The 23,390-nt window shown below is 39.5% G+C and overlaps 1 protein-coding gene across 1 annotated transcript in view; it reads left to right on the forward strand.

Annotated features, from left to right (window-relative positions):
- Positions 1 to 23,390, forward strand: part of stxbp4 (syntaxin binding protein 4) — a 41,480-nt gene that overhangs the window by 10,637 nt on the left and 7,453 nt on the right. The window contains exons 7-17 of the mRNA XM_064323081.1: positions 1,843 to 1,928; positions 2,218 to 2,329; positions 2,676 to 2,916; positions 4,457 to 4,563; positions 6,229 to 6,454; positions 6,800 to 6,878; positions 14,203 to 14,300; positions 14,858 to 14,954; positions 15,425 to 15,546; positions 15,819 to 15,908; positions 16,594 to 16,659. Of these exons, the coding sequence (XP_064179151.1) occupies positions 1,843 to 1,928; positions 2,218 to 2,329; positions 2,676 to 2,916; positions 4,457 to 4,563; positions 6,229 to 6,454; positions 6,800 to 6,878; positions 14,203 to 14,300; positions 14,858 to 14,954; positions 15,425 to 15,546; positions 15,819 to 15,908; positions 16,594 to 16,659 (1,324 nt within the window). The remainder of the gene's footprint in view (positions 1 to 1,842; positions 1,929 to 2,217; positions 2,330 to 2,675; positions 2,917 to 4,456; positions 4,564 to 6,228; positions 6,455 to 6,799; positions 6,879 to 14,202; positions 14,301 to 14,857; positions 14,955 to 15,424; positions 15,547 to 15,818; positions 15,909 to 16,593; positions 16,660 to 23,390) is intronic.

Genomic DNA, 23,390 nt, shown 5'->3' on the forward strand with positions numbered 1-23,390 from the left:
GCAGACATAAACTAGAATGACACTCTGCAAACCCTTGTACTTTTCAAGAGCATATCCTTACTTGTTGTCAAATACAAGATGGCATATTTAGGACATAGGCCTATTTGCAATGTGCTTTCAGGGATTGTCAGGTCTCAGAGCAGAGACAATAACACAGCCCTATATTTTTGTTCACAACCATCAGGATTTGTTGTTCTATTGTTAGGACTACTTCTTTTCTGTGTAGTTTATTGTCTTTATCCATGTTCATATTATTTGACTGATACTTACAAATTACTCAGATTATCTATTTTTATCCCAGCTTGATATAGGAAAAAATGTTTTAGGTTGAGGACTTGCTTCACTGTACACATTAATTTGAGATTTAAATTAGATTAAGAACCAAATCTAATTATCCACAGCTAATCCTTTGCTCAAGGACTAATGAAGTTACATTTAATAGATTTTTTTCTAAGTATCAAAAAAAAGTATCAAAAAGATTTGGTTGCTGACAGGCCGGTAACTGGGAAACATATACACTGAGTGTCCACTTTATTAGGTACATCTATCTAGTGTTGGGTAGGATCCCCCTTTGCCTCTAGAACAGCCTGAATTCTATGCGGTATGGATTCAACAAGTTGCTGGAAACATTCCTTACGGATTTTTGGTCCATGCAGACTCTATAGCTTCATGCAGTTTCTGCAGATTTTTAGGCCACACATTTATGCTACAAATCTCCCGTTGCGCTTAATCTCAAAGGTGCTCCATTGGATTGAGATGTGGAGACTGTGCCGGCCACTGGAGTGAACTGAAGTCACTGTGATGTATGTGGATCAGCTTTAGATGATGTGTACTTTGTGACATGGGGCATTATCCTGCTGGAAGTACCCATTTGAAAAAGGGTAGATTGTGGTCATATAGAGATGCACATGGTCAGCAACTCATAGCCTCATCTTTCTGTTCTTAGCTGACAGATGTGGAACCTGGCATGGTCTTCTGCTGCTGTATGTAGCCCATTCGCTTCAAGGTTAGACATGTTGTGCGTTCAGAGACGTTCTTGTAAACAGCTGTCATTTGAGCATTTCTGGTCTTTCTATTAGCTTGAATGAGTCCATTCTCCTATGACTTATCTCATTAACAAGGTGTTTTTGCCCACAGAACTGCTGCTCACTTGATGTTTTTTGTTCTTTGTACCATTCTCTGTAAACTCTAGAGACTGTAGTGTGTGAAAATCCCATGAGGGAAGCTGCTTCTGAGATGTTGTAACCACCACATGTGGCACCAACAAATAAAACCATGATCAAAGTTGATGAGATAATTTGTCTTTCCCCTTTCTAGTGTTTGGTAGAACAACAACTAAACCTCTCAACTAAACCATCATGTCTACATGCCTTATATATTAAGTTGCAGCCACATTATTCGCTGCTTGGTGGAGCAGACTGTTTGCATTAGCGAGCAGGTGTATCTAATAAAGGAAATTGAGTGTATATTTTAAATGGTGGGATGGTGGAGAGAGCAGGGTCGGGTAATTGATTATACTTACTATGACGCTTAAAATAATGAACAGATTCTCAGCACAGAATGTTAGATGCAGCAATAGAACCAAGCATAGCATGCCAACTATGGCAGTGTAGGCAGTCCCAAAGTACTAGCTGAACACTTTGTTTACCTTTGAATAAAAATGAGACAGAATATTAATCAGAATAAAAGCTGCCAGTGCCCACCATTGTGAAGGTTTGTGGTGGTATATGTGATTTTGGTGAACATCCATGAGAGGGAGACATAACCTCATTCTTTATTAGCTTAGTTTTTCAACTGAGAATGATTTTGCACTATGACATCACTTCTTTGTGTCTCTTTCAGGAAAGAATTCACAGATCTAATGGAAAAATATGGCTCCAACAGCAGCACAGGCTCTGGACGGACCTCTCCTACTCTCCTTTCCACAGGTTAGCTGTGGGAAGCCAATCCTGCCCCTCCAGAAAAGCTTGCAGATGTAACCCTATGCCCATGCCATGTTTCACCCTTATTTATTTCTTTAATTACACATTTAACCAACAAAATGATGGACTATTAAATGTATTACCCTTTGGTAAGCTGGAGCTTTTACACCAGTACCTGTACCAATTCAAGTGCCCTACTTTTCTCATCAGGAAGCCAGTTTATATAATGTCTTCTTGCATCGCTGTTTGCATTGATTATAAGCCCTGTGACAAGCAGATGACACATACATTTCAGGAAAGCTGACAGACACAGCATCATCTTCATCATCCTCGCGATCAACCAGCCCCCTTCTCCTGAGCCCCAAGGAACCTGGAACGAGTTGCAGCTGCACAGCCACAACACCCGTGTAAGTTTCTCAGTCACTCACAAGGAATGGAGTCCTTTCAGCTTTTCAGTAGACTACTGTGAATACTTCAAGCTGAAAGGATGATAAAAGTTGATTAAAACAATTCATTAAAATATTTGTCAGTTAAAATGTTCTAAAATGGTTTTTTTGCACAGGTGAAATCTTTTTCATGTTGTGCAAATCATTAATACCTTTCTTTGGCATTGTAGCCATGATATTGACTTTGTTAGGAGGTATGTGAAACTGCAACGCAGGAGCTCAGATATGGGTCTCTGGTAATGGATGATAAAATTAGGAGCACTGTATATGCTGCATAGCCTATGAAATTGATGAGACACTCACAAAGTTTTTATCGTGGTGAGACAGAAAGTAAGCTTCAGAATGCCTTTTATCATTTCCCCTGCAAGTGTCTGTCTCTTAGGCTGACCTTTAATTCTGCCTTCTCTTCCCTCAGTGACAACACCATTCAGTTGATATGTGTTGCTAAGGGAACAGGCTTAGGCCTGGTCATCAAGGGCGGAGCTAACCGAGCTGAGGGCCCTATGGTGTTCATTCAGGAAATTGTGCCGGGAGGAGACTGCCAGAAGGTGACTCTCTAATCCATTTTGTTCCTATTAAGGTATAAAGGACAGTGTTGAGGTTTGTGGGGCAGATTATTGTTTAAATCCTTTGCTTTATTGGTAATACAGAAGACAGCTGGAGAGAAAAAGCTGTAACATATACTACATGGCCAAAAGTATGTGGCCACCTGACACCCAGCATCTCATCCACAATTATGGGCATTAATATGGAGTTGGTCCACCCTTTGCTGCTATTACAACCTCAACTCTTCTGGGAAAGCATTATAGTAGATGTTGGAGCACTGATGCAGGGATTTTCTTCCATTCAGCTTGAAGAGCATTAGTGAGGCTGGGCACTGATTGGGCAATTAGGCCTGGCTCACAGTTGGCTTATCATCTGATCCAAAAGGTGTTGGGGGGATGGGGATGAGGTCAGGACTCTGTTCAGGCCAGTCAATTTTTACCACACCATTCTCAACAAAACCATTTCTGTGCGGACCTCGGTGTGTGCCCGGCCCGGCATTGTCATGCAGAAACAGAAAAGAGCCTAAGATTTGCCTTGAATGAATCTAAGGGGCCTAGCCTAAGCCATGAAAAACACCTGGTTTGTCTGTAGTAATTTCAGGTAGGGTAATGGGTCCATTCTGGCTGGTCCTTTTTCATTCATGGTAGTCTGATATTGATACTTATTTTAGTTAATTATCTAGTAAAATGTTTGGAAGGAAGGCATTAGACTAATGCAAATATTCCTTCCCTCTGATGCCTGTTAAAACTTGTGTTTGCTTGGAGACATAATGAAATCTGACTTTGATGTTGAAGGGTTTCACTCACTTTTTCATATAAAATAATTAAACAGTTTTTCCCCTCTCTGAATAAACAAATGTTGGTATCTGAAGAGAGACAACACACTCAATCAGTTGATAAGCATACAGTGCAGTACTGTATGAAGCAAAGCTCTATGCTCAGATAATGCTTCGTCACTGAAGATAGCTCACGTAGCTCACCTCAAGATAGCTTACTTAAAGACATGCTAACCCTTTAAGCCTATTAGAACTTGGTTTTGTTTTGGAAATCCAGGATATATACTTCTGTGTTACCGTAGATAATTCCCCATTTCATAATTAAATTGAAATCTGAGTAAATGTGCTTTGCTGGCAGATCAGAAAGTGATATGAGGAAAACAGTAAATGTTTTATATGTATAAAGTTCAGTCAGCAGCAGCAGCCTTTTTCCTCATACATTTAGAGTGAGTTGGCCGTGTAGCAGCCTAGCTTTTTTTTTCAGAGTTTGAAATGATGGTTCAGATCCAGCATCGCATTGTGGTTTGTCTGCTAGAAATTCTCATTCCTAAAAAATGTAAAAGTATTGATTCTCTGTATATCACGCTATAACTACTCCAGTTAAAAGCTGTGTTCATTTGAACACACTCCTAATAATATATCACTTGTAGAAAGAATAATATATTTGTCCTGGACAGGCTGTATATTACAAGGGCATTCATATATCAAATTTCAGTGGAGAAATACTTGAAATGTAACTATTCTATTATCATATATGTATCCTATAGGATGGTCGACTGAAGACTGGGGACCAGCTCATATCTGTCAATAAAGAATCACTCATTGGCGTTACCTACGAGGAGGCTAGAAGCATACTTTTACGAACAAAGCTAAGGTCTGCTTTTCTGTTGTCATTTGCTGTGATTTAATTAATCTTGTTTCTCTCTTGTTTCCTTCTTGCCTTTTTGAAGCCTTGTTTCAACAGCAGAAGTGTTTCACCTGAGATACATTAAGGCAGAGTCATATCAGATTAGTATGTCTTTTACGTACACAGGACAAATCTCTTTAACACATTATAGGTTGACTACTTGGCAGTTGATAGTGCTTAATCTGGTTAATACATATAATTGCATTCCATCTGTGAAGTAGGTACTGTGCCTAATCAGAAAGGCATTAATCCAAGAAACAATCCTTGTAGTGCACCATACTCACGTTCAAAGTTCAATGAAGAATCAGAGCCTTCTTTAATTTGCACAAATAGTCATATTCCTGATGAGTAAACATTTTGAAAGGGTAACAATGCTCTCACAATAAGGTTTTGTAGTCAGATGTCAGACTAGCTGGATAGTAAGATGTAGTTGGATGCCTACATACAGTATATTGAATTATTTAAATTGCATGCCTACATACTGTATATTGGATTATTTAAGTTGGATGCCTACATATAGTGTATTGGGTTATTTACAGAATTTTACCTGTAAGATAAAGCATATATTCAAGATCTCTCTCAGAGCCCATCTAGACAGGCTTTTTACTTGTGACATGTTAGAGTAAGAATGGAAGTATTCTGAATTCAGGAATAGCAGCCTTCTCTACAGAGAAGAGGGTGACATACATTGTTATGCTCTAATACCTGGTGGCCAAATGGTGGCCAAATCAGTCAGATCAGGCTGAGATCACATCAGAAGCAGAACACTTGCATCATATTACTGAAGATGGAGTTTCTCAGAACATTTTTTGGGGCAATGAGACAATATTCCTCCAAATAGTTTTTAATGTCAAAGTTAAGTCCCACTGCTTTGGAAGCAGCATTCGACAAAAAAGATTTCATTTTGCCAGTGAATTAACTCTCGTCTTCAGATGGTTCAACCTAATGGTTTTCACCAGATAAGGGTTCCTTCTGCAGGGAAGTAGTTGAGTTCAACCCAAAGCCCTTTTCTCTTCCTGCATCCCACGCACTTACGCCAGACGTATTACTGAAATGTTGTTAGCGCAACCATCTGGTGTTCATATAAAGCCATTTTAGTTTGTTCCCCTGCTTGTTAAATTATATCAGGCTAATTTCTAATTTTTTAGTGAAATGCTATGCTTAAAGTGACAATGGTGTGTTTAAAATAAGCAGGTTAATGAAAGATATTTAAAATGTAAAAAACATCCATGTGGCACTTTTTCAATGTATTGTATTCACATATGGAATCAACTAAGCTGTTGTTTAAGTGCATAGGGGAGGTGTTGGAGGGTGATGCATAATTGCCGGTAGCGTTGCCCAGGGTTAGGCAGGGTCCAGTTGGGTAGGGTCGATGTCTCATCTCTCTCGAGCAGCCTCTGCTGGTTGACTGAGCATCTGTAGTCTGCTTGCTAAAGTACACAGTGCACATGAAATGTCTTCTTCCAGCTCATGTCTGTGCAAGCTTGGCTTGTGGGCCATGGTGTGAAAAGAATCAGCTGGTAGCATCATGTGCTTTGGAGGAGAGTCCGTGTCTACCCAAGAGAAATCGTGGAGATTGCAGCATGAGCTCAGCGGTATACAACTGGACTTTCGACATGTTTTCCTCTACAGACCAGACCCGACAGTGGAAATTGCCTTCATTAGGCGGAGGTCTTCCTCCAGCTCCAGTAGTGGGCCCCAGAGCCCCGTCTCTCTGCAGCCAGCACTTAACAGAAACGGCCAGATCCTGAGGCCCACGGGGTTGAGCGTTCTGTCTCCTCCGGCCACTCTGGTTCCTAAGATGTCTTCAATACCCAACACTGGAAGTGAGACCTTGCCTTCTGTAAAACTAAGTCAGGTAAGCCTGGTGTAATTCTGCTGTCTTTCTTCACATTTTGTGGTGTTGCAATGGGACAATCATGCCTTGTAATGGGTGGGGCAACAACGTGCAGTCAGTCATTATTGAAACCAATCCAGAAATTGTCTATAACAATGCACTATATTTGGGACCAATCAGCAAGTCTTTGATATCACATAGCTTCACCAATTCTGGGGTGCATGGAGCCTCAATCTCCCTTAAACTGTGGATCCCAAGTCCTTTTTAGGCAAGTGTATAACTAACAACAGACTACTTAGAATGGCGCCTGTGCGTATGGTGCTTGATGTTGGGTTTTGTCTGTGTTTTTGTGCTCACCTGTTGCAGTTCCAAGTGGACCCTGTAAAGACAGAGCAGGCTTCTGGCATGTCGCCACTGAGCGCCACTGTTGCAGACTCAAATGCCGGTATTGTATTTCCTCCCTATTTACTGACACATGCTGCAGGAATTCTTGCACCTCTCACTCTGGCAGTGTTGAAAGCCATACTTCCCTTTGATGAAGCAATTTAACATCTCCTACAAACACTGATATTTATATTGATATACAGTAGAATCTTTAAAGATGGGAGTTATGTGGAGAGAGATTAGTCTCAATATTACTGACATATGCGTGTATCATGATCCTTAAATAAGAGATCCAACAAAGCCCTTTCTTATTGGATAAACCTGCTGATTTTTCATTGGTCATTTTCACAGAGCAGAAACACACACATAGGAAATTATGTATTTGTATAACTATTATGTATTTGTATACTATAAATTCAATGTCATCTGCTGAACCCATCAACTTTAACACATTCCATGGTCTAAATTTTGATGGTGATGCATAAGATGTTCTTTCTTTGTATATTCAAGAGAACATTGCCTAATTGAGACTGCATACAATGACAAGATTCCTGTTGACAATCAATGCCAGTGGTCTTTATACACAATCATGAATGCACACACATGCATGGGTGTGCATGAATATGTGTGTATGTACATGTCTGTTAACCACAGCAGTATGACTATCCAGCTGTACTATTAACTATCTGAATGAGGTTTGTTCTTCAGAACAAGCGACTGACCTTGCTATGAACCTTAGTATGTTTGTCTGCATGTTTAAGTCACAAAATATGTAATTAGGAGGGAATGTTATCGCCATCCTAAGGTCAGATTGTTGCCATGCCAACTGCAGGCAGGAATGAATGGATTAAGGCTGCAGGTTTGTTCTTTGAGAATGGGTGAGGTGTCTTAAGGTCATGATGACTTTAAATACAACACTCTTTTTTAAAAATTACAGTACATGAGCAGAGGTTCAGTGTAATGCTATGAATTTGGTTTAGATAATGAGGCCAACATTAAAATATATAAGCTCAATGAGCGATATACATTATCATTGTGGTTGGAGAATTGCAAAGTTGAATAGCAAAGTTGCTGATGTGCTCATTAAGAGGATTTTCAGGACATATTTTCTGTAGGCAGATCTGAGATTGTTGGTTATAGCTTCTTCTCCTCTTATTTCTGCTGAGCTGATCACTTCCATTTGCTATAGATTCTCTGGCCAATACTTCCCTTGTGATAGTTTTGTTTTATAGGCAGGTGGGATATACAGTATTATTCTTTGTGGAGGCCGTTCTGGAAGAAACTTTGGAAATCAACGTATCAATTGGAGAACCTGTCATTTTGGACTCCCTTCTTTTAGGAAATACTGGGGAGCCATGATTGTCAATGCAATTGATGGCAAATTTTTATGTCTGCCCTGAAGTTGCCAATAGTTTCAGTTTTTGATGTGAGTAACAGTAGATTTGAACACATTAAACAAATCAAGTAAGCTTGGTATGTAAATGCAATTTACCATGAGTGAAAATCAAATTTGTGGAAAGGTAGGTGGGCATCGATGACATTCAAAAACCTGGCAAGGGCCATATAATGAAAATGTCTTTTTCTTCTGCTGTTAAGAGTGGGTGTTGTTGCCATGGAAACTAGGAACTCTGTGAAATTACCATAATAAAAAGGTGCTTCTCAGTCAAATTAATTGGTGTTTAACACCCTTTAGATAATGATTTATGAACTGTGCAATGTATTGACTGAAGGCTCATTACTGGTGTAGTGGGGCCACAAATGTTCTTTTTGCAAAGCATGACCACCCCACACATAGACACACACACACACACACATAGTCTTTTTATGTTAAAATAATTGTCAACTCAAAAAGGCAGCCATGTAAGTTAATGGTGCTTGCTATTTAAAAAAAAAAACTTTTTTCTTGTGAATCCCTAATCTACCTCACTGTGAGCTTAGTGGGCCTGTACTTGCCTATTACAGAACGTCTGTACCATCTGTGAAATGGCATTGAGATTGGTTGTGAAATGGCAAGAGATACAGAGGTTCAAAAATCTGTTTTATATTGGAGGGCTGACCAACGCAAACATACACTGAGTTTGGCCCCACTCAGGGTAATAACATGTTCTCCCTGCTTTGTGTACCATGCTACAGTGAAAATGCCTGGCACTATCCGGATAGTGTGCTGTAGCATTTTAAAAATGACATCATTATTATTATTATTATTATTATTGTTAATAATTACAATAATAATAACCACAACAACAACAAAAACAATAATAATAAAGGCCAAAGAAGCTGGTGTAGCTCAAAAGCCTGTGCTGTTGGTGTAAAATAAGAGAAAAAAGGATGGTGTCCTGCTACGGCTTTTTCTGAAAGCAGGTCTGAGATGGCTTAAAGTTTTAGTGCAGTGTTTACTCAGTTTGTAGAGTGATAAAAGCCTTTCAACTCCGCCATTTCTTTCAGCACTAACATTTCACTGTTGTAATTTTTGTGTACAGAGGATGCTGATGGGGCTGATGCAGGGATTATAATGCACTCGCGGATTTTCTGTAATGGTGTGGTATTAGCTGCATTTTTACTCTAGTTACGCAGTGATTCCCTGGGCTGACAGTCAGGTCAGCCCTCCAGACTTTTGACTTTTCGTACACTGTGTACTATGATAAGTGACATGGGGACAGAATCATCTGTGTGGATGTGTGCTATGCTAAGTGACACTGGAGGACAGAATCATCTCTGTGGATGTGTGCTATGCTAAGTGACAGTGGAGGACAGGATCATCTCTGTGGATGAGCACTTTCATGCATACAAAGACACTTAGCGGCCACTTGAATTGCTGATCAGAACTATGGATACGCTGATCAATTGCATCGGACTTGCATGTAGTTCAGACAGCTGTGATTCAACAATTAGGCGCACGTTATATTACAAACACAGTGAAATAAGGGAATCTTTATTTCTTTATTTTTGTGAATCCCAGTGCCAGCGTGGTTCTAAATATTTATTAGCAGCTTCGCACATTTTTTTTTGGGAATGACTGTGAGTATCAGAAGGTATGGGGGAGATGTAGAGTAGAACAGCATGTACTCATTAAGTGTAAAGTCATGTAGGGTGCAAGATTCCACCTGGGGAAGTGTTGAACATTTCAGTACATTGTGTATCCACCCTGCAGCAATTCACTCCCGATGGATTGCCACAGTCATTTTGAATAGGTTTTGCCAATCTTTGTCACATCGACCATGCAGACTGATCAAAAAATCCCTTGGTTCCTTGTTTATGCACATTCCCAACATTATGTCAGAAGTACGAGAAGTAAATTGGGAGTGATTTACAGATATATATAAATTTTCAGTGTCTTAGACAGGTTTGATTGTTTTCTCTTAGTGCTTCACCCATTGTGAAATAGATTTATCTCCATTCCCATCTTGTGATACAGCAGAGCTATGTAAATGCTCTTTTTCTTCATACCATACTCCATGATGAGCCTCTGTGAGCTGATAACAATACTTTAAAATAACTCTTCAGTTTTTTTAAAGATTTTTTTGACCCTCAGGATAAAATAATGGATCACTTGTGGAGGAAAAGAGATGAAATGCTCATGTTTCAAAGCAAGTCCTTAGCCCTTTTGCTGTGGTGCGAGAGCTTGAGCATCATATGACTCAGTGTGTGCGCCACAAGGCATTTGGCTTTCTGTTGGTCCTCTTGCTAAGGGTTTTGTGTCCTCTCCTGCTCTCGGTTCCAGGAGGCACCATTGTGGTGAAATGCTCCCTGCGCAAACTTGTTCTGTTGAGGGGGCGAGGGTTCTCTTGCTCAGAGACTCTCAAATGCTGAGTGTTGGTATTTTTGTACGGGAATGACTCCAGTGTGCTTTTGCTATATAGATAGATAGATAGAAACTTTATTGATCCCGTAGGGAAGTTCCCTTAGGGAAATTCAGGGTGTGTGTGTGTGTGTGTGTGTGTGGGTGTGTGTGTGTGTGTTTGTGTGTGTGTGTGTGCATACGCGCACGTCGGATCATTATAAGATGTGGAGAGCTGTCACTAGGAGGACAGAAGTGGTATATGGTGTCCTGCACCAGGTAGTGGGTGGACAGTTTTATATGTGCACTACTTTAGCCCAGCTCTATTATAGCCCTTACAGAGAAGCTATGAAAAGCCCTGTCACTGTGCTCCTATCAGTGATCCACAATAATCCTGAGAAATATGACAAATATGGCTCTGCTTCTGTCCTTGGAATGATGGGCCAGACTATGAGTTGTGTTGATTTATGAAATGCCAAATTGACAATGGTAGCACAATTTTGCTGAACTTCACGGTTAATTTTTTATTTTTATTTTTTTGTGCTGATGAGATATGAAACTCCCTGTAAAAATACAAACTGAAAGGCATCACTGCATGTGCATCTCAGTTAAATGTGTAGAAATACTGTTACACCCTTTTTTAATATAAATGCTATAAATGGAACTTTTTAGTGTATGCACTCGGAATAATCCCTCCTTGGGTTTTACCCAAGGCAGTTATGTATTAGTAATGAGTACTAATTAATTTTTTTATACAGTACCCAAGGAAATTATGATTACACTTTCAAGATATATCATGTTATCCCAGAATTGAATTTTAAATATTCTAATAATGGTGTTCAATTGAACTGTTCTTAATAACTGTGGAAATATATATTACAGTTGAAATGATTTAGATGCCTCCTTTAGTGTGAGCATGCTATTTCTATGTATAAAACACACATAACCAAACCACTGACTGCACTTACTTAATTAATTAATATTGACCCGTTGCATTCTTAAATCCCTTTTCACAGCATAGTTAATTTATATATAATTGTGTGTATACACGTGTGTGTGTGCGTGCATGTGTGTGTGTGTGTGTGTGTGTGTGTGTGTAAGAATCTTGTCCATGGATATGTGTAAGGCAGAACCAGGGGTGGGCATGTTGTCTGCTCTAGTGTGTTAAATTAAATATCTACGACAGAGCAGAAGATATAGTGCAATAATAAGCGAACATACTGATTCATTTATTATCATGTATCAAGGAGGATACACAAAGAAGGAAAAAACTAAATGCTTGCCCCGTTCTGGTGCCTAAGTAATCTGCTTGCTGGCTTGAAAATAAACCAAATCAAGTAGTTAAACTAAAGTCAATGTTCCAAAGAAAAATGCAAAAATCAAAAAAATAATTCTTGGAATTGTTTGGCTTTCACCCTCCATGATTTCCCCATGAATGTTCCCTCCTACTCAGTTGCTGCAGATTAATTTAATTTGGGCATTGATTGCTTAAGGTACTCAGCTGTGGTGGCTGGAGCACAGGGAAAAACTGCAGTACTGCAGGTCACCAAATGATGGAGCTAATGGTGAACAAGGTACTGCTCCTCCACTACCTTTCCCCTGCTGATGACCTTCAGGCTTTACAATAGATGTTATGTCCATAGCCTAGCAGTTGCAGACATTGTTCAGTTCTTTTTTCTTTTTCTTTTTTTTTTGATTGCACATGTCTTTTCACTGAGAATGGTGAAGCAAGAAAATAGCCAAGTATCTTGAGAACTTCATCTCTTCAGTTTGTGGTTGTTCTGCTGGTACTTGAAAGATGTGGAATCTTTCTTGAGTACTTCTAGAGAAAACAGTCTTTCATATATATTTGCTCTTTTCTCGCATCATTTGTCAGGATTTGTAATACCTCATAACTGTTAACAGAGAAAGAGATTTTTTCATCAGGTGGGATACCTAGAATGATTGTGGCTGATCATCATCATATTTGCTCCGGATGTGAAATTCTGAATGTAGATCTATAGTGTTACATTGGAACTCTGAGTCATGAATTCAAACATTCAAATCTCAAAAGCTGACCAGTCAGATAAATTAACTGAACATATTGGGGAACTGAAAGAAAATAACACTTTCCCCTCTCTTAGTAGCTTGCTTAGTTAAGCTAGTGCAAAAGTTTGATGTTGAGAGAAGGGGGGGGGAAACACTTGCATGAAATCACCACTCAAAGCATGTCTCGGTCAGATTGAATTGGGGCTTGAGTGCGGTACAGCTTTCGTGCTGCAGAAGTTGTTTGATACTTACAACAAGCTTCAACGGGCATAGCATGAGACAGCGGACAGATGGCACATGGCAAGCTGCCGGGTGAAGGAAGCGAGAGAGGCGGGGAGGCGACTGCCAGACTGCTCATTTGGAAGGTGTCGAACATCCTGCCTGTCTGTGAAATGACAACGTGAACAGCATGCTAACACCAGAGGAATTCCGTGTCACCCAAATGGATTTGGGTGATTTTCTCTGATTTCTGTATTTAATCTTCTTTCGAAATAAGTGGTTGCATGCTAGATGACACCAAGAAAATTTGGTTCACAGAAATTAAGTTGAAGTCTGTGCCCACTGCGCAAATGTTGCTTGTGCTGTCTTTTCCGTGGAGAAGTGCATTATTGGTGATGGCTAAGCTGTTCAGGAAGATCTATTAAGGCAATTTGCCACAGAAAACAAACTTTCATTAAGGCTATTATCTTTTTTCCTAGTCTGTGTCTCCATAAGAGACCAACTTTAATATTCCCATATTTAGCTAAAATTATATTTAAGCGTTTTATTTCAGACCTTTCTAGATTGAAGCTTTTTCGATTTTCAGAACAACATTTGAAGACACCATTATACATTTGGTCTCAGTATAGTGATGCAGCCCATAGTCTGATATGGAGTCCCGGCTGCCACAGTGACTGGGGCCAGCAACCCTGCTCACTGGTCATACTTGGTCATGGTGGCACCCAGGAAGGGGAGGCAGTCAGCAGCTAAGTCCCTATCTTCTTGCTCAAGCAACTTGCCGACTTGGTGGCTGCAGTCTGTCTAGTTTGTATTCCTCCATCACAATGACAGCGCGGCTGTGCTGCAGAATTAAAAAAGTGGCAGCTGACAGCATATGCATCGGAGCTTCTAGGAGCTAATATAGGATGTTGCAAAAATTGTTCATAAAAACTCACAGGAGAAACGCGCAGACAATATTTTTGTGCTGTCCCTTTCACTGTCAACTAAAAGACTACCAGCAGCATTGATTGGAATCTCGTTTTCTGCTCTAGTAAATTTGCATTTCTCATCTACTCAGTACCACTGAAATTCAGACGTGTCACTCCCACTCCCATCTTGCACACTGCCTGTTTCTGCACCATGTTTAGTCAGTTAGTTAGACTGAACAGCTGGAATATTCTGGCTTGTTGAATTGTACCCCTTAAGTAGACTTTGCACAAAATTGTTCTAAAGCACCAATTCCTGTCAAGCTGATACAGTATGCGTTTTTTATTTCATCTTTTACTCATAGCTCACTGGTTTTCATGCCCTCGGGTCTTTTATTTAAGCCTTTTTAGAAAAGTTCTTATTTTTCTAACCTGCCTGGATTTTTTGTTTACAGATCTGATTTCTGCCTGTGAAAGGGCAGACAGTTTGTCCACTCACAGGAAAGTTTCAAACAGCTTCGGCAGCCGCCTAAAGCTCGAAAAGTTGAGGCAGGTCAGTCACAGTTAATTCAAAGTTTAAAACTGATCAGCATTGCGCAATTTCTGCCTGCATTGGGTCAGACTTGCTTTGGCTAAGGTGATGTGCCTACACAAGCTTTCAACGGATTCATCACTTGGTAAACTGTGATGAGTTGCTGAGAGGGCAGGGGTTGGTGGACTAATGCATGTGGTTAGAGCCTCTGCCCTAACCCCCACCCCAACATGCCTTGTGAAAGTTGATATGGACCAAAAGCGTACAGTGTACATGCCAGAATTCATTGCCCAGACCAGCACAGTTCACCCCTGGGTCTCTTCACCTGAAACTAAGAGGAAAAAGGTAGGCACTTAAGGGTAAGGAGTATTTACCAGCTTAAGGGTGCTAGCATAATAATGATTATTGATCAATATTATATATTTGTGTATTTACTTTTACATTTTCTACAAAAATTCCAACTGCACAAAAAGAAAAAATAAATAAAAAGGCAGCCTAGCTGCAATTTACTGTGCTGTACAATGAATGGAGACAAATGGAAAAACACTCTGTGTGATAAGTAGTGGCTGTGTCCTCAGGCGCTTGGGTACCTGGGAATAACGCCCACAGAAGATGAGTGGCAGCTGCTGAGAGAGAGGCTGAGAACAGATCCGGCTGGTACAGTGTCCTGCAGAGGTAAGAGGAAATCCTTCACTTTGCCACTGAGCTCCAATACGGTCCTTGCATGCTGGCCCATTGCCATCAACTGACTGGACCTGACGACTCCAGTAGTTCATCAAGTTCAGATGATGTTCTGATGTTTTATTTTGTGGTGGATAGAGCGTGGGGTACATCTCAATCTTTCACATAGTAGGCATATAGCATACTGAAACCACAGAAAATAAATTTGGAATGAATAATTATGAATCAGCTGTGTAAACAGAACATATATTGTTAAAGATGGTCCAGGAAAAGGATTTGTGCCAAATGAATAGTACTGCCTTAGTATACGTGCTCAATCCCTGCATAACTGTGTACTGCTGTGATGATGAAAGCATTTTCTTGTCACTGAGTGGGGGTGCTTTTTTCCTTCACATTATGTCATAGCAGCTGAACATCAGCTTGCACGTATCTAAATATATATGTTTTTATGTTGATTTGCTTAGATTTTGAGGCCATTACCAGAGAGCTCTTCAAGGTGCAGATCAGTGAATCTGCACTTCAAGGGTTAAGTAGATTTACATCTGATGATCTTACTAGCCTTCTGGAAACATCAAAACATCAACAGGTGGGTACTCCCAAACAATGCCATAGATTCAGTGCATTTATTTAGATGATAAACCAACCAATGCAATACTCATGCATCAATTATGAAATGGCAGCCAAGAAGCATGGCTGGGCAGAAACTAGATGTTTTAATTTGACCTGTTCCTTTTTTCTTCATCATCTTTGTCATTGTTTGGCTGCTTAGCTATACCTCAGTTTGACAATTATGTTGACATGGTTTTGATGGTACATTTTAGAGCAGATATTAAATTCATCAAACTGCGCATCCCCCAGGTTTATACATCAGATTCTGAAGACCTTGAAGAAATGGAGAGACTAAGGAAAGACCACATTGAGGCTTTAAGAGAAATAAAGAAACTGCAGGTAATTTTCAGACAACTGAGAAATACATATGATTCAGAGGTCAGAAGTTGTTCATTTTGCTGTCAGTGGCATAAGAGCAGAAATATATCAGTAGCACTTACTAGAAGCAGAAGTTAACATTTATTATAAATCCTGTTAATTAATTTATAAGATCAATTGGGCATGTCATTTTACCCCAAATAAAGCAGCAGGAAAATAATAGGCTTAAGAAGATGAATGGAAAGGGACACTAAGGATAAGAGATGGCTTGTTGGCTGTAAGGATGCCTGGTGTAATAAAGCATGGCTGGTATATATATATATATATACTTTTGGGACACATGTTCTGCTTAGTTTACAGACAACTAAATTGCACACAGACCTGCGGCAGAATTAGCTGAATGGATTTGCTGAAAATTTTGTCACCAGATTTTAAATTTTATTAGTGAATTTTATTCACTAGGAAATTGAACAAAAAACTATTTCGGCACAGATAAGGATATCTTATTTTTCTACCAATATATGGATTGTGTATTTGTTTTAGTCCTTATTTATCAACTGGCACAACACTTTTCCCCATATGGAATATAGGACCGAATCCTGTGCTTTTTAGTTTCCTCTTGTGTTTCCACCTAAATGAATCTGATTTTAAATATATTTGAATAGGCGGCATGTAATTTCTTTCTCACCTGTATTCAATTGTACAGGATCAGCTGGCTGAGTCAGAAGGCCTTCAGCGTCAAATGCAAGAGGATCTAGTGAAGGTTAAGCAGGTAAATGGGAAGCATTTAAAGCTGTTGCTACATTTGTGCTGGTGCAGCGGGGCAGTTCGACAGGGCAGTCACTAGGGGGCGTTCTGCTCATACACCTGGCTGAGAGGAGCTGCTGTGCACTGTTGAGGGGGCCCTGAAATCTGACACTAGCCTCACACCAGTCCAGCCCCTTAAGCTGGGACACTGTGTTCTGGTACAGAGCTGTGGAGGGTCATGTATGTGATAGTATCTGTCAACATAAACACCAGAGTCCACACAATGTCAGAATTTTAAACATTCTAATCTCTTGCCATGGCACGAGCAAGACTGAGCATGCATTGGGTTCCTTATTTTTTGTGGCTCCAATATTTTGATATCTGGCTTACAGAATATGAAAAATGTACATTTCATTGTCTTGAACATCTTGGTTTAGATTGTGGTCTTATAGTTGATGTAATTATTTGGATTATTTTAATGGGAAATATGCATTGTTCCTCTGACAACCTTAGTTACAAATATCAGAAATAATTATGCCGTTTTGGTACAATTATTTGTAATTTAAAGAGATACTTATTTTTTTAAATTTTTCATAGATTGATAAACAGTAGGACAGTAGGAGTGTTGTTTCAGCAAATGGAAACATGAAACAAGGTGCATTTATGTTCAGCTGTTTTTGTATCTTTGTTCTATGTGGTGAAAGTTACAATTTTACTGCTCTGTTTGAGAACTTGTGAGTGAGAAATAACTCAGTAATTTAAAAAGACCAAGAACTGGTTTCTTTGCCTCAGCACACTACAAATATGAAGGTAAAGTGAGAGTGCACACAAGGGCTGTGCTGGGCTGTGGATGTGCTGTTCTAGAGCGGATAGAATGAGTTCTTTGACTTCTCCACGCTCTTTACGGTTCTCTGAGCGGTGCTCCAATCAGACAGCTGGGCTGACCAACACCACACCAATGATTGGCCAACCTGTGGGGCCCAGGGGCTACAGATGGGCCTCTATGATTTAAATGCATCCAACACTGTGGCGAGCTCACACGCAGAGCTGAGAAGCATGGTGCTCTGTTGTCAGCTGACCCATAGTTTCAGCGAGGTAACGGAGTGCTCCACAGTGCCTGAAACATCCCTGGGCCAGACGTGGCCTTGCTCTGGCCCCTGCTTTGACAGGAGCCTCTCATGGAGCTTTTTTATTGCGTACATAGAGTATGTGGGTGTATCCTGCCATGAATGCTCTTTTCATGAAAGTGATGGATAAATGGTTCACCTCTTTGTCACGCTGTCTGTCTTGTTTGATTCTTGGGGCCCAGGAGAGGGCTGAACTGTGCTGAAAGGATCCTCTTACTGCCCATTGGGAAAAACGGTCCTGAAGTTTTAGCAAGTTGATGTGTAACAGAGCAATGCTTTGGGAGGGACCTGTGATTTCCTGAGTTTACTCTATGTCCACTATCTACCTAAGCCAATCCAGAGAATTTAACCTTTGTCAAAAGTAGAGAAAAAAGGGGGTGACCTTTGATGAATCTACTATTAATCTTCTGTACACTGATGGATTACTGATGATGTGGCCGATATTGTCTTGTTGTGCTTTTTACCAATTGAACACTTGCAACATTAACAAAATGGAGACAAGTTCTCCATTACCATGTTTACAGAACAGTACTGTTTCTGAAGCGAATGAGTAAGCCAAACTAGACAAGTGGATTGAACAAATTGACAGCTAAATAAACTGTGTGGGTGCCATGGGGCATGCTTTAATTAAACATGATTTCAGATACATCAATTATATGTGCAATGACCAATACTGTCATTTAATGTATTGGTTAATTAGAGAAAATGTTGGTTGATTGTAATAACAAATCAACATTTTACCCATCATTAGACTCTGATTCAGTGTATCCAGTCTTTAACATTCCACGATGAATTCAAGGAGATCTTATTTGACACTTTATATGTATTCTTATGCAATGTGAATGACATTTTTAAATAGTGTGCAGAAATGAAATGTACTACCTGCTTAAAAACTTCATGCAAAGTTCAGGGCAAAGTGGCATGTGTTCTGATTGAATGTGATCATGAACATGCCAGTCAAGAAGGCATCACATAGACTGACAGCTCTTGACATTTAGGAATCTGAGGACATTCATTTCAAAGTTTTCCTTCACTGTTTGAAAAAGAAGGCATTGTGGGAAACCATCCTGTGTTAATAAGATTGTGTATTCATTTTTTAAATTCTGCCAGGCCTCTTACTTGATGCGCTGATTGCAAAAATGTCAGAATGCAACAGACATTGAATTTTTACAGTCCTCTCGCTGGAATGTGTTTCAGTGCAGGTTATTAATTGATAGGGCATCTCACAAACATGGATGGTTGCTGAAATTAGACAGTCAATCTGTTGAAACGCCATGAAAACTGCCAACAATTTAGCTGATTATTTTAGTCACATTCCGTGAAATATTCATGCAGAGTTGGAATGGATTAATTTTCAAGAAAGAGCCCTTCCACTGTTATAGTCACTAGAGTGAGCTTGTAACTTTGTTGGTGGCTTTATTTAAGCACTTTCAAATCTTTCATGTGAAAGCTAGTGCATTAGATTGTCATATCATATTTTATTGTGCTATTACAACAGAGAAAATGACATAATGTTGAGAGCTATTTACATTTGCCATTTACCAACTGAATTTAAAAGGGATTAGATGGTCGTGGTATTTTGTTACTTGGTCATGAATAACATTCCCTGAGTGAAATGTTGCTAAAATATGAAAACATGCAACAGTGCAACAGGCTTTGTGATGGAAAATGGCAATATTCCTGTGAACATATGTATTGTTAATACTCAATGATGGAAATGAGAATAACACAGATATACAATATAATAAACAGATACTGCACTCTGTCTAACAGTCATCAGAGAGATATATTTTCACAATTCTGTTGGGCCAAAGAAAAACAAGCATTGTTTTGTAACAGGATCGCCAATCTCCGCATGAACAAGGGAAGCAACAAATTCAAAGGTGGCGGCAGTACCAGTGCTAACACAGAGCACTGTTTTATTAGCTGCACCGGGCCCCTGAAACTCTGACACCAGGCTCACCGAAGGGAGCACGGGGCTGAGCCTTGCGTATTTCCTCCTTGTTATTGTGGGGTCACAGAAACCTGTCGGCCCTGCTCATGGCTGTCCTCGTCTCTGCCCAAATGGGAGGTGTCACAGCTGCACTCCAAGAGCACCACGCTGTGCTCCATTTGCTACAGGAACCCTTAAAAAGACCGTCCCAGGAGAGCAGAAAAAGCCCATCAGTGCAGAAGAGTCTCTCAGATGGTATTTTAATCCCCGGGCAGCATTTCACCATTGAGTTACTCCCAGTCTCCTTCCTCTCCACTCTCAGTCCACTCTTCTCTCTTCGGGCTAAGATGTTTAATTACAAAGACTGGCAAGTGAATAGCTTCATAAACGCTAAAACAATGCCTGTGATTACGTATCCCACAATGCCCAACACTCCCGCATCTTTTCCATCCATGAATGTACCCAAACAGGCACTGCTCTAGGGAGTTCGCCTACACCTCAGATCTTTGAGATGGACCTGTATCCGCTCTAACCAGCACAGCATGAGATAATATTATCTGGCATTAGGGGTTGGAAAAAAAGATGAAAAAATAAAACATTGATTTCATAACATTTAAGTGCCATTGGCAGTACCTCAAATCTTGTATTTTTACAAGCATTAAGAATGGGGGCTTATAATAGAGTTGTAATTGGGAAGGTTATGCTGAGGTAAACAGAGAATGGTTCCTGGATGTTTTGTTACTTCCTGTCTAGAATGCTGTACTTGAGTGCTAGTGAGCCAGAGATGTCCGGTATAGAGAATGTTTTATAATAAACTGTAGAGGGCCCTGACTAGAACTAAACTATGTGACACTGAACACAATCACAACTGATGATTAAACAAAAATATTTACATTTCCAGTGGTATTCATTTGTGGCGTATGCTGTAACAGCATTACTGCTATGTAGCTGCCATTTTCATATTTATATTTGTTGCCTTGTATATGGAATTATATGGAAAGACACAAAACAGAAAAGATTATGATGTTACACTGAATGGAACAGATGTTGTTGAATGACAGAAGCACATAGTGTTAACCATATATTGCCATGATAGCTGTATCTGTAATATAAATTATGTTTAATGGCAGTCTGTTTTTTATTTTTTTATTTCAACCCATCCTACAGTAATTTATGTCATGTGAGTACACAAAGCGTCTTGCTATCTTGTCTCCTTTTGAACCGATCTGTGTGGGTGCAGTCTCTACTGGAACAGGCCTATGTGGCTGTTTAAAAATAAATACTCCGGAGTGACCTACATTTTCCCTGGCATCAAAAGTGTGCCATACAGGGTTACATGCAACGGGAAGCACCATGTGTGTACAGGATGCAGGGATCCGGCTTTACCTGACATATTTGGAACCAGGAACCCTCATTGCAATAATTGTTTATGCCTTCTTTATGCTGCACTATATATATTTCTTGCATCTTTGCTTTTGCCTTCTTTTGAGGCATACCTGAATATGCCAAGGTTCATGCATTTTATGTAACTACACTTTGTTCTTTTCACTGTGCCATCAATTATTCTTTTGTGTGAAATGTACAAAAGATTCATTACATTACAATTTGCCTTTGATGTCTTTTGTAGTGTTTGATTTGATGACCCGATGTGGTAGTTAATGAGGATACTGCTTTTAATCACCTAACAATACGTTATCCTCCTGGCTTGGTTAATTACGGTCCATCATTTTACAGTTTAAATGAATGATGGCAAATTAAGGGTTTTCATTAAGACTTATAAAGGTGTTTCTCTTTTTGCTTTCATTTTCCTATTTTTCACATTCAAGTAAGCACCTTTCTTAGGCTTGGATGGTCTCAGAAAATGAGCTCTTTGCAATTCACATACAAGGTTGAAGAGGCAACTAGTCGACCAGCCAGCATTCTAATCGGTCATCACTCTTCGCATGTAAGGGGCATGGAGAGGCTATCTGCAGTTTCCTAGGAAACAGTCAAAGAGAGTGACGTCTTTGTCATGTAATCACAGAGTTAGATCAGCTCATCCTATGCTGATCAGTCGTCTCTCCTTCCTGCTAGCTAGTGGCCTGATATCAGGTTCACGTAATATCACACAGTTCAAAGCAATACAAATCAGACACTAAGGGCTGCCCGGCAGATATTACTGTGGGTTAGATATTACTCTGGATGCCCATGCTGTGTAGTCTGTCTTGGCTGTTATGATTTATTTGGATATGCTGGTGTGGTTACATGCCATGAGGAATTCTCATTGAAAGTTAACTACAAACATTCTGCACTAGCAATGCTTGAGTTTTTAGAGATGAGAATGGGGAATATGGAAAATAAATTGGCAGTAAAATAGAAATAAATTTTGTCACAAATTTTAAGTGATGCCATTGGAATATCAAGAATAGCATGTGTGAAATGCTGGCAAGCACTGAACAGTCCATGGCATCCCTTATGGAAATAGAATAACCTGAAAATACATTGAAATAATATATGTTTAGTATAAGCTGTTAAAACATGCCACAATATATGCAAAAACGGTTGGCACTTTCAGATTCTATAATATACACATTTACCTCCAAATTTATTTGGCACCTTTGAAAAGATGAGCAAAAATGGCTGTATAAAGTAGAGGCTAGGGGGTCATCATCAATTAAATAAAAGGTCAGTTGAATCATAAATATCAGAAAGTACTCAGAATCAACCAAGAAATGACTTATTGTAATTGTGTAAAATAATAATATTTTCTTATTTTCCATTTTTTCTGAACATACAGCATGGCTATCATTTTCATTTCATATAGCCTTTTTACTAAACATCATCAAGGATGTGAATAGTTTTATAATAAACATTACACTTCATTTACATTACACACTAGTGCTCTCTTTCTTCTTAATGATGTTTTTGTATCCCCAAGTTTTTTTTTTTCTTTTTTTTTCTCAGCCTCATAATGGCTTCTTAGACTTTCATTGGCACAACTCTACTCATTTTGACAAATACTTAATGACTTCAAAGGCAATCAAAAGCCTAGAATCAAGACTAGATATTGAAATCTCTCTTATACCTGCACGAAAGAAGCAATTGAACACCTGACTAATCAGAAACACCTGTGACGCTACTTGTCCCAAACATTATGGCGTCCCAATGGAGGCGACTATATAAGACTGTAATTTCTACATGGTGAAACTGAGATTTTAAAAAATACCCTATGGTAAAAGCTGAGAATCTGCACTTTAACCACGTGTTAATTGTTTTATTACAAATCTAAAATTGTGGAGTACAGAGACAAATCAAGAAAAAATATGTCTGTCGTGAACATTATGCTGACTGTATTTACCGTTACATATTGCAAAAATGTACACATTTGTACAATACATTGCAGTATATTATTTTTCTGTAAGGGCTGACCTTAGGGAGCCACGGACTTTGAGGCATGTGGCACCATTAAGTGAAATAAGTATGTTAGGTGAGCAGAAAAGCTCGCATTTTGTGCTGGAAGGCAGCTTATTCCATTTTACGCCAAATTTCGTCATACTCACTAGGCAGATTAAAAACTCTCAGGACATTCTGATGCACAATATTTTCAGCTATTTAACATGTTCAACTGAAAGAATGGATGGGTCTTTTTCTAAAGGGTAGCTTTTATGCCATGTAAGTGCAGTCATTTTTATTATGTCTTTGCTGGAAGGACACTCA

Source organism: Anguilla rostrata, chromosome 2, assembly GCF_018555375.3.
Source record: "Anguilla rostrata isolate EN2019 chromosome 2, ASM1855537v3, whole genome shotgun sequence".
NCBI classification, from domain to species: domain Eukaryota; kingdom Metazoa; phylum Chordata; class Actinopteri; order Anguilliformes; family Anguillidae; genus Anguilla; species Anguilla rostrata.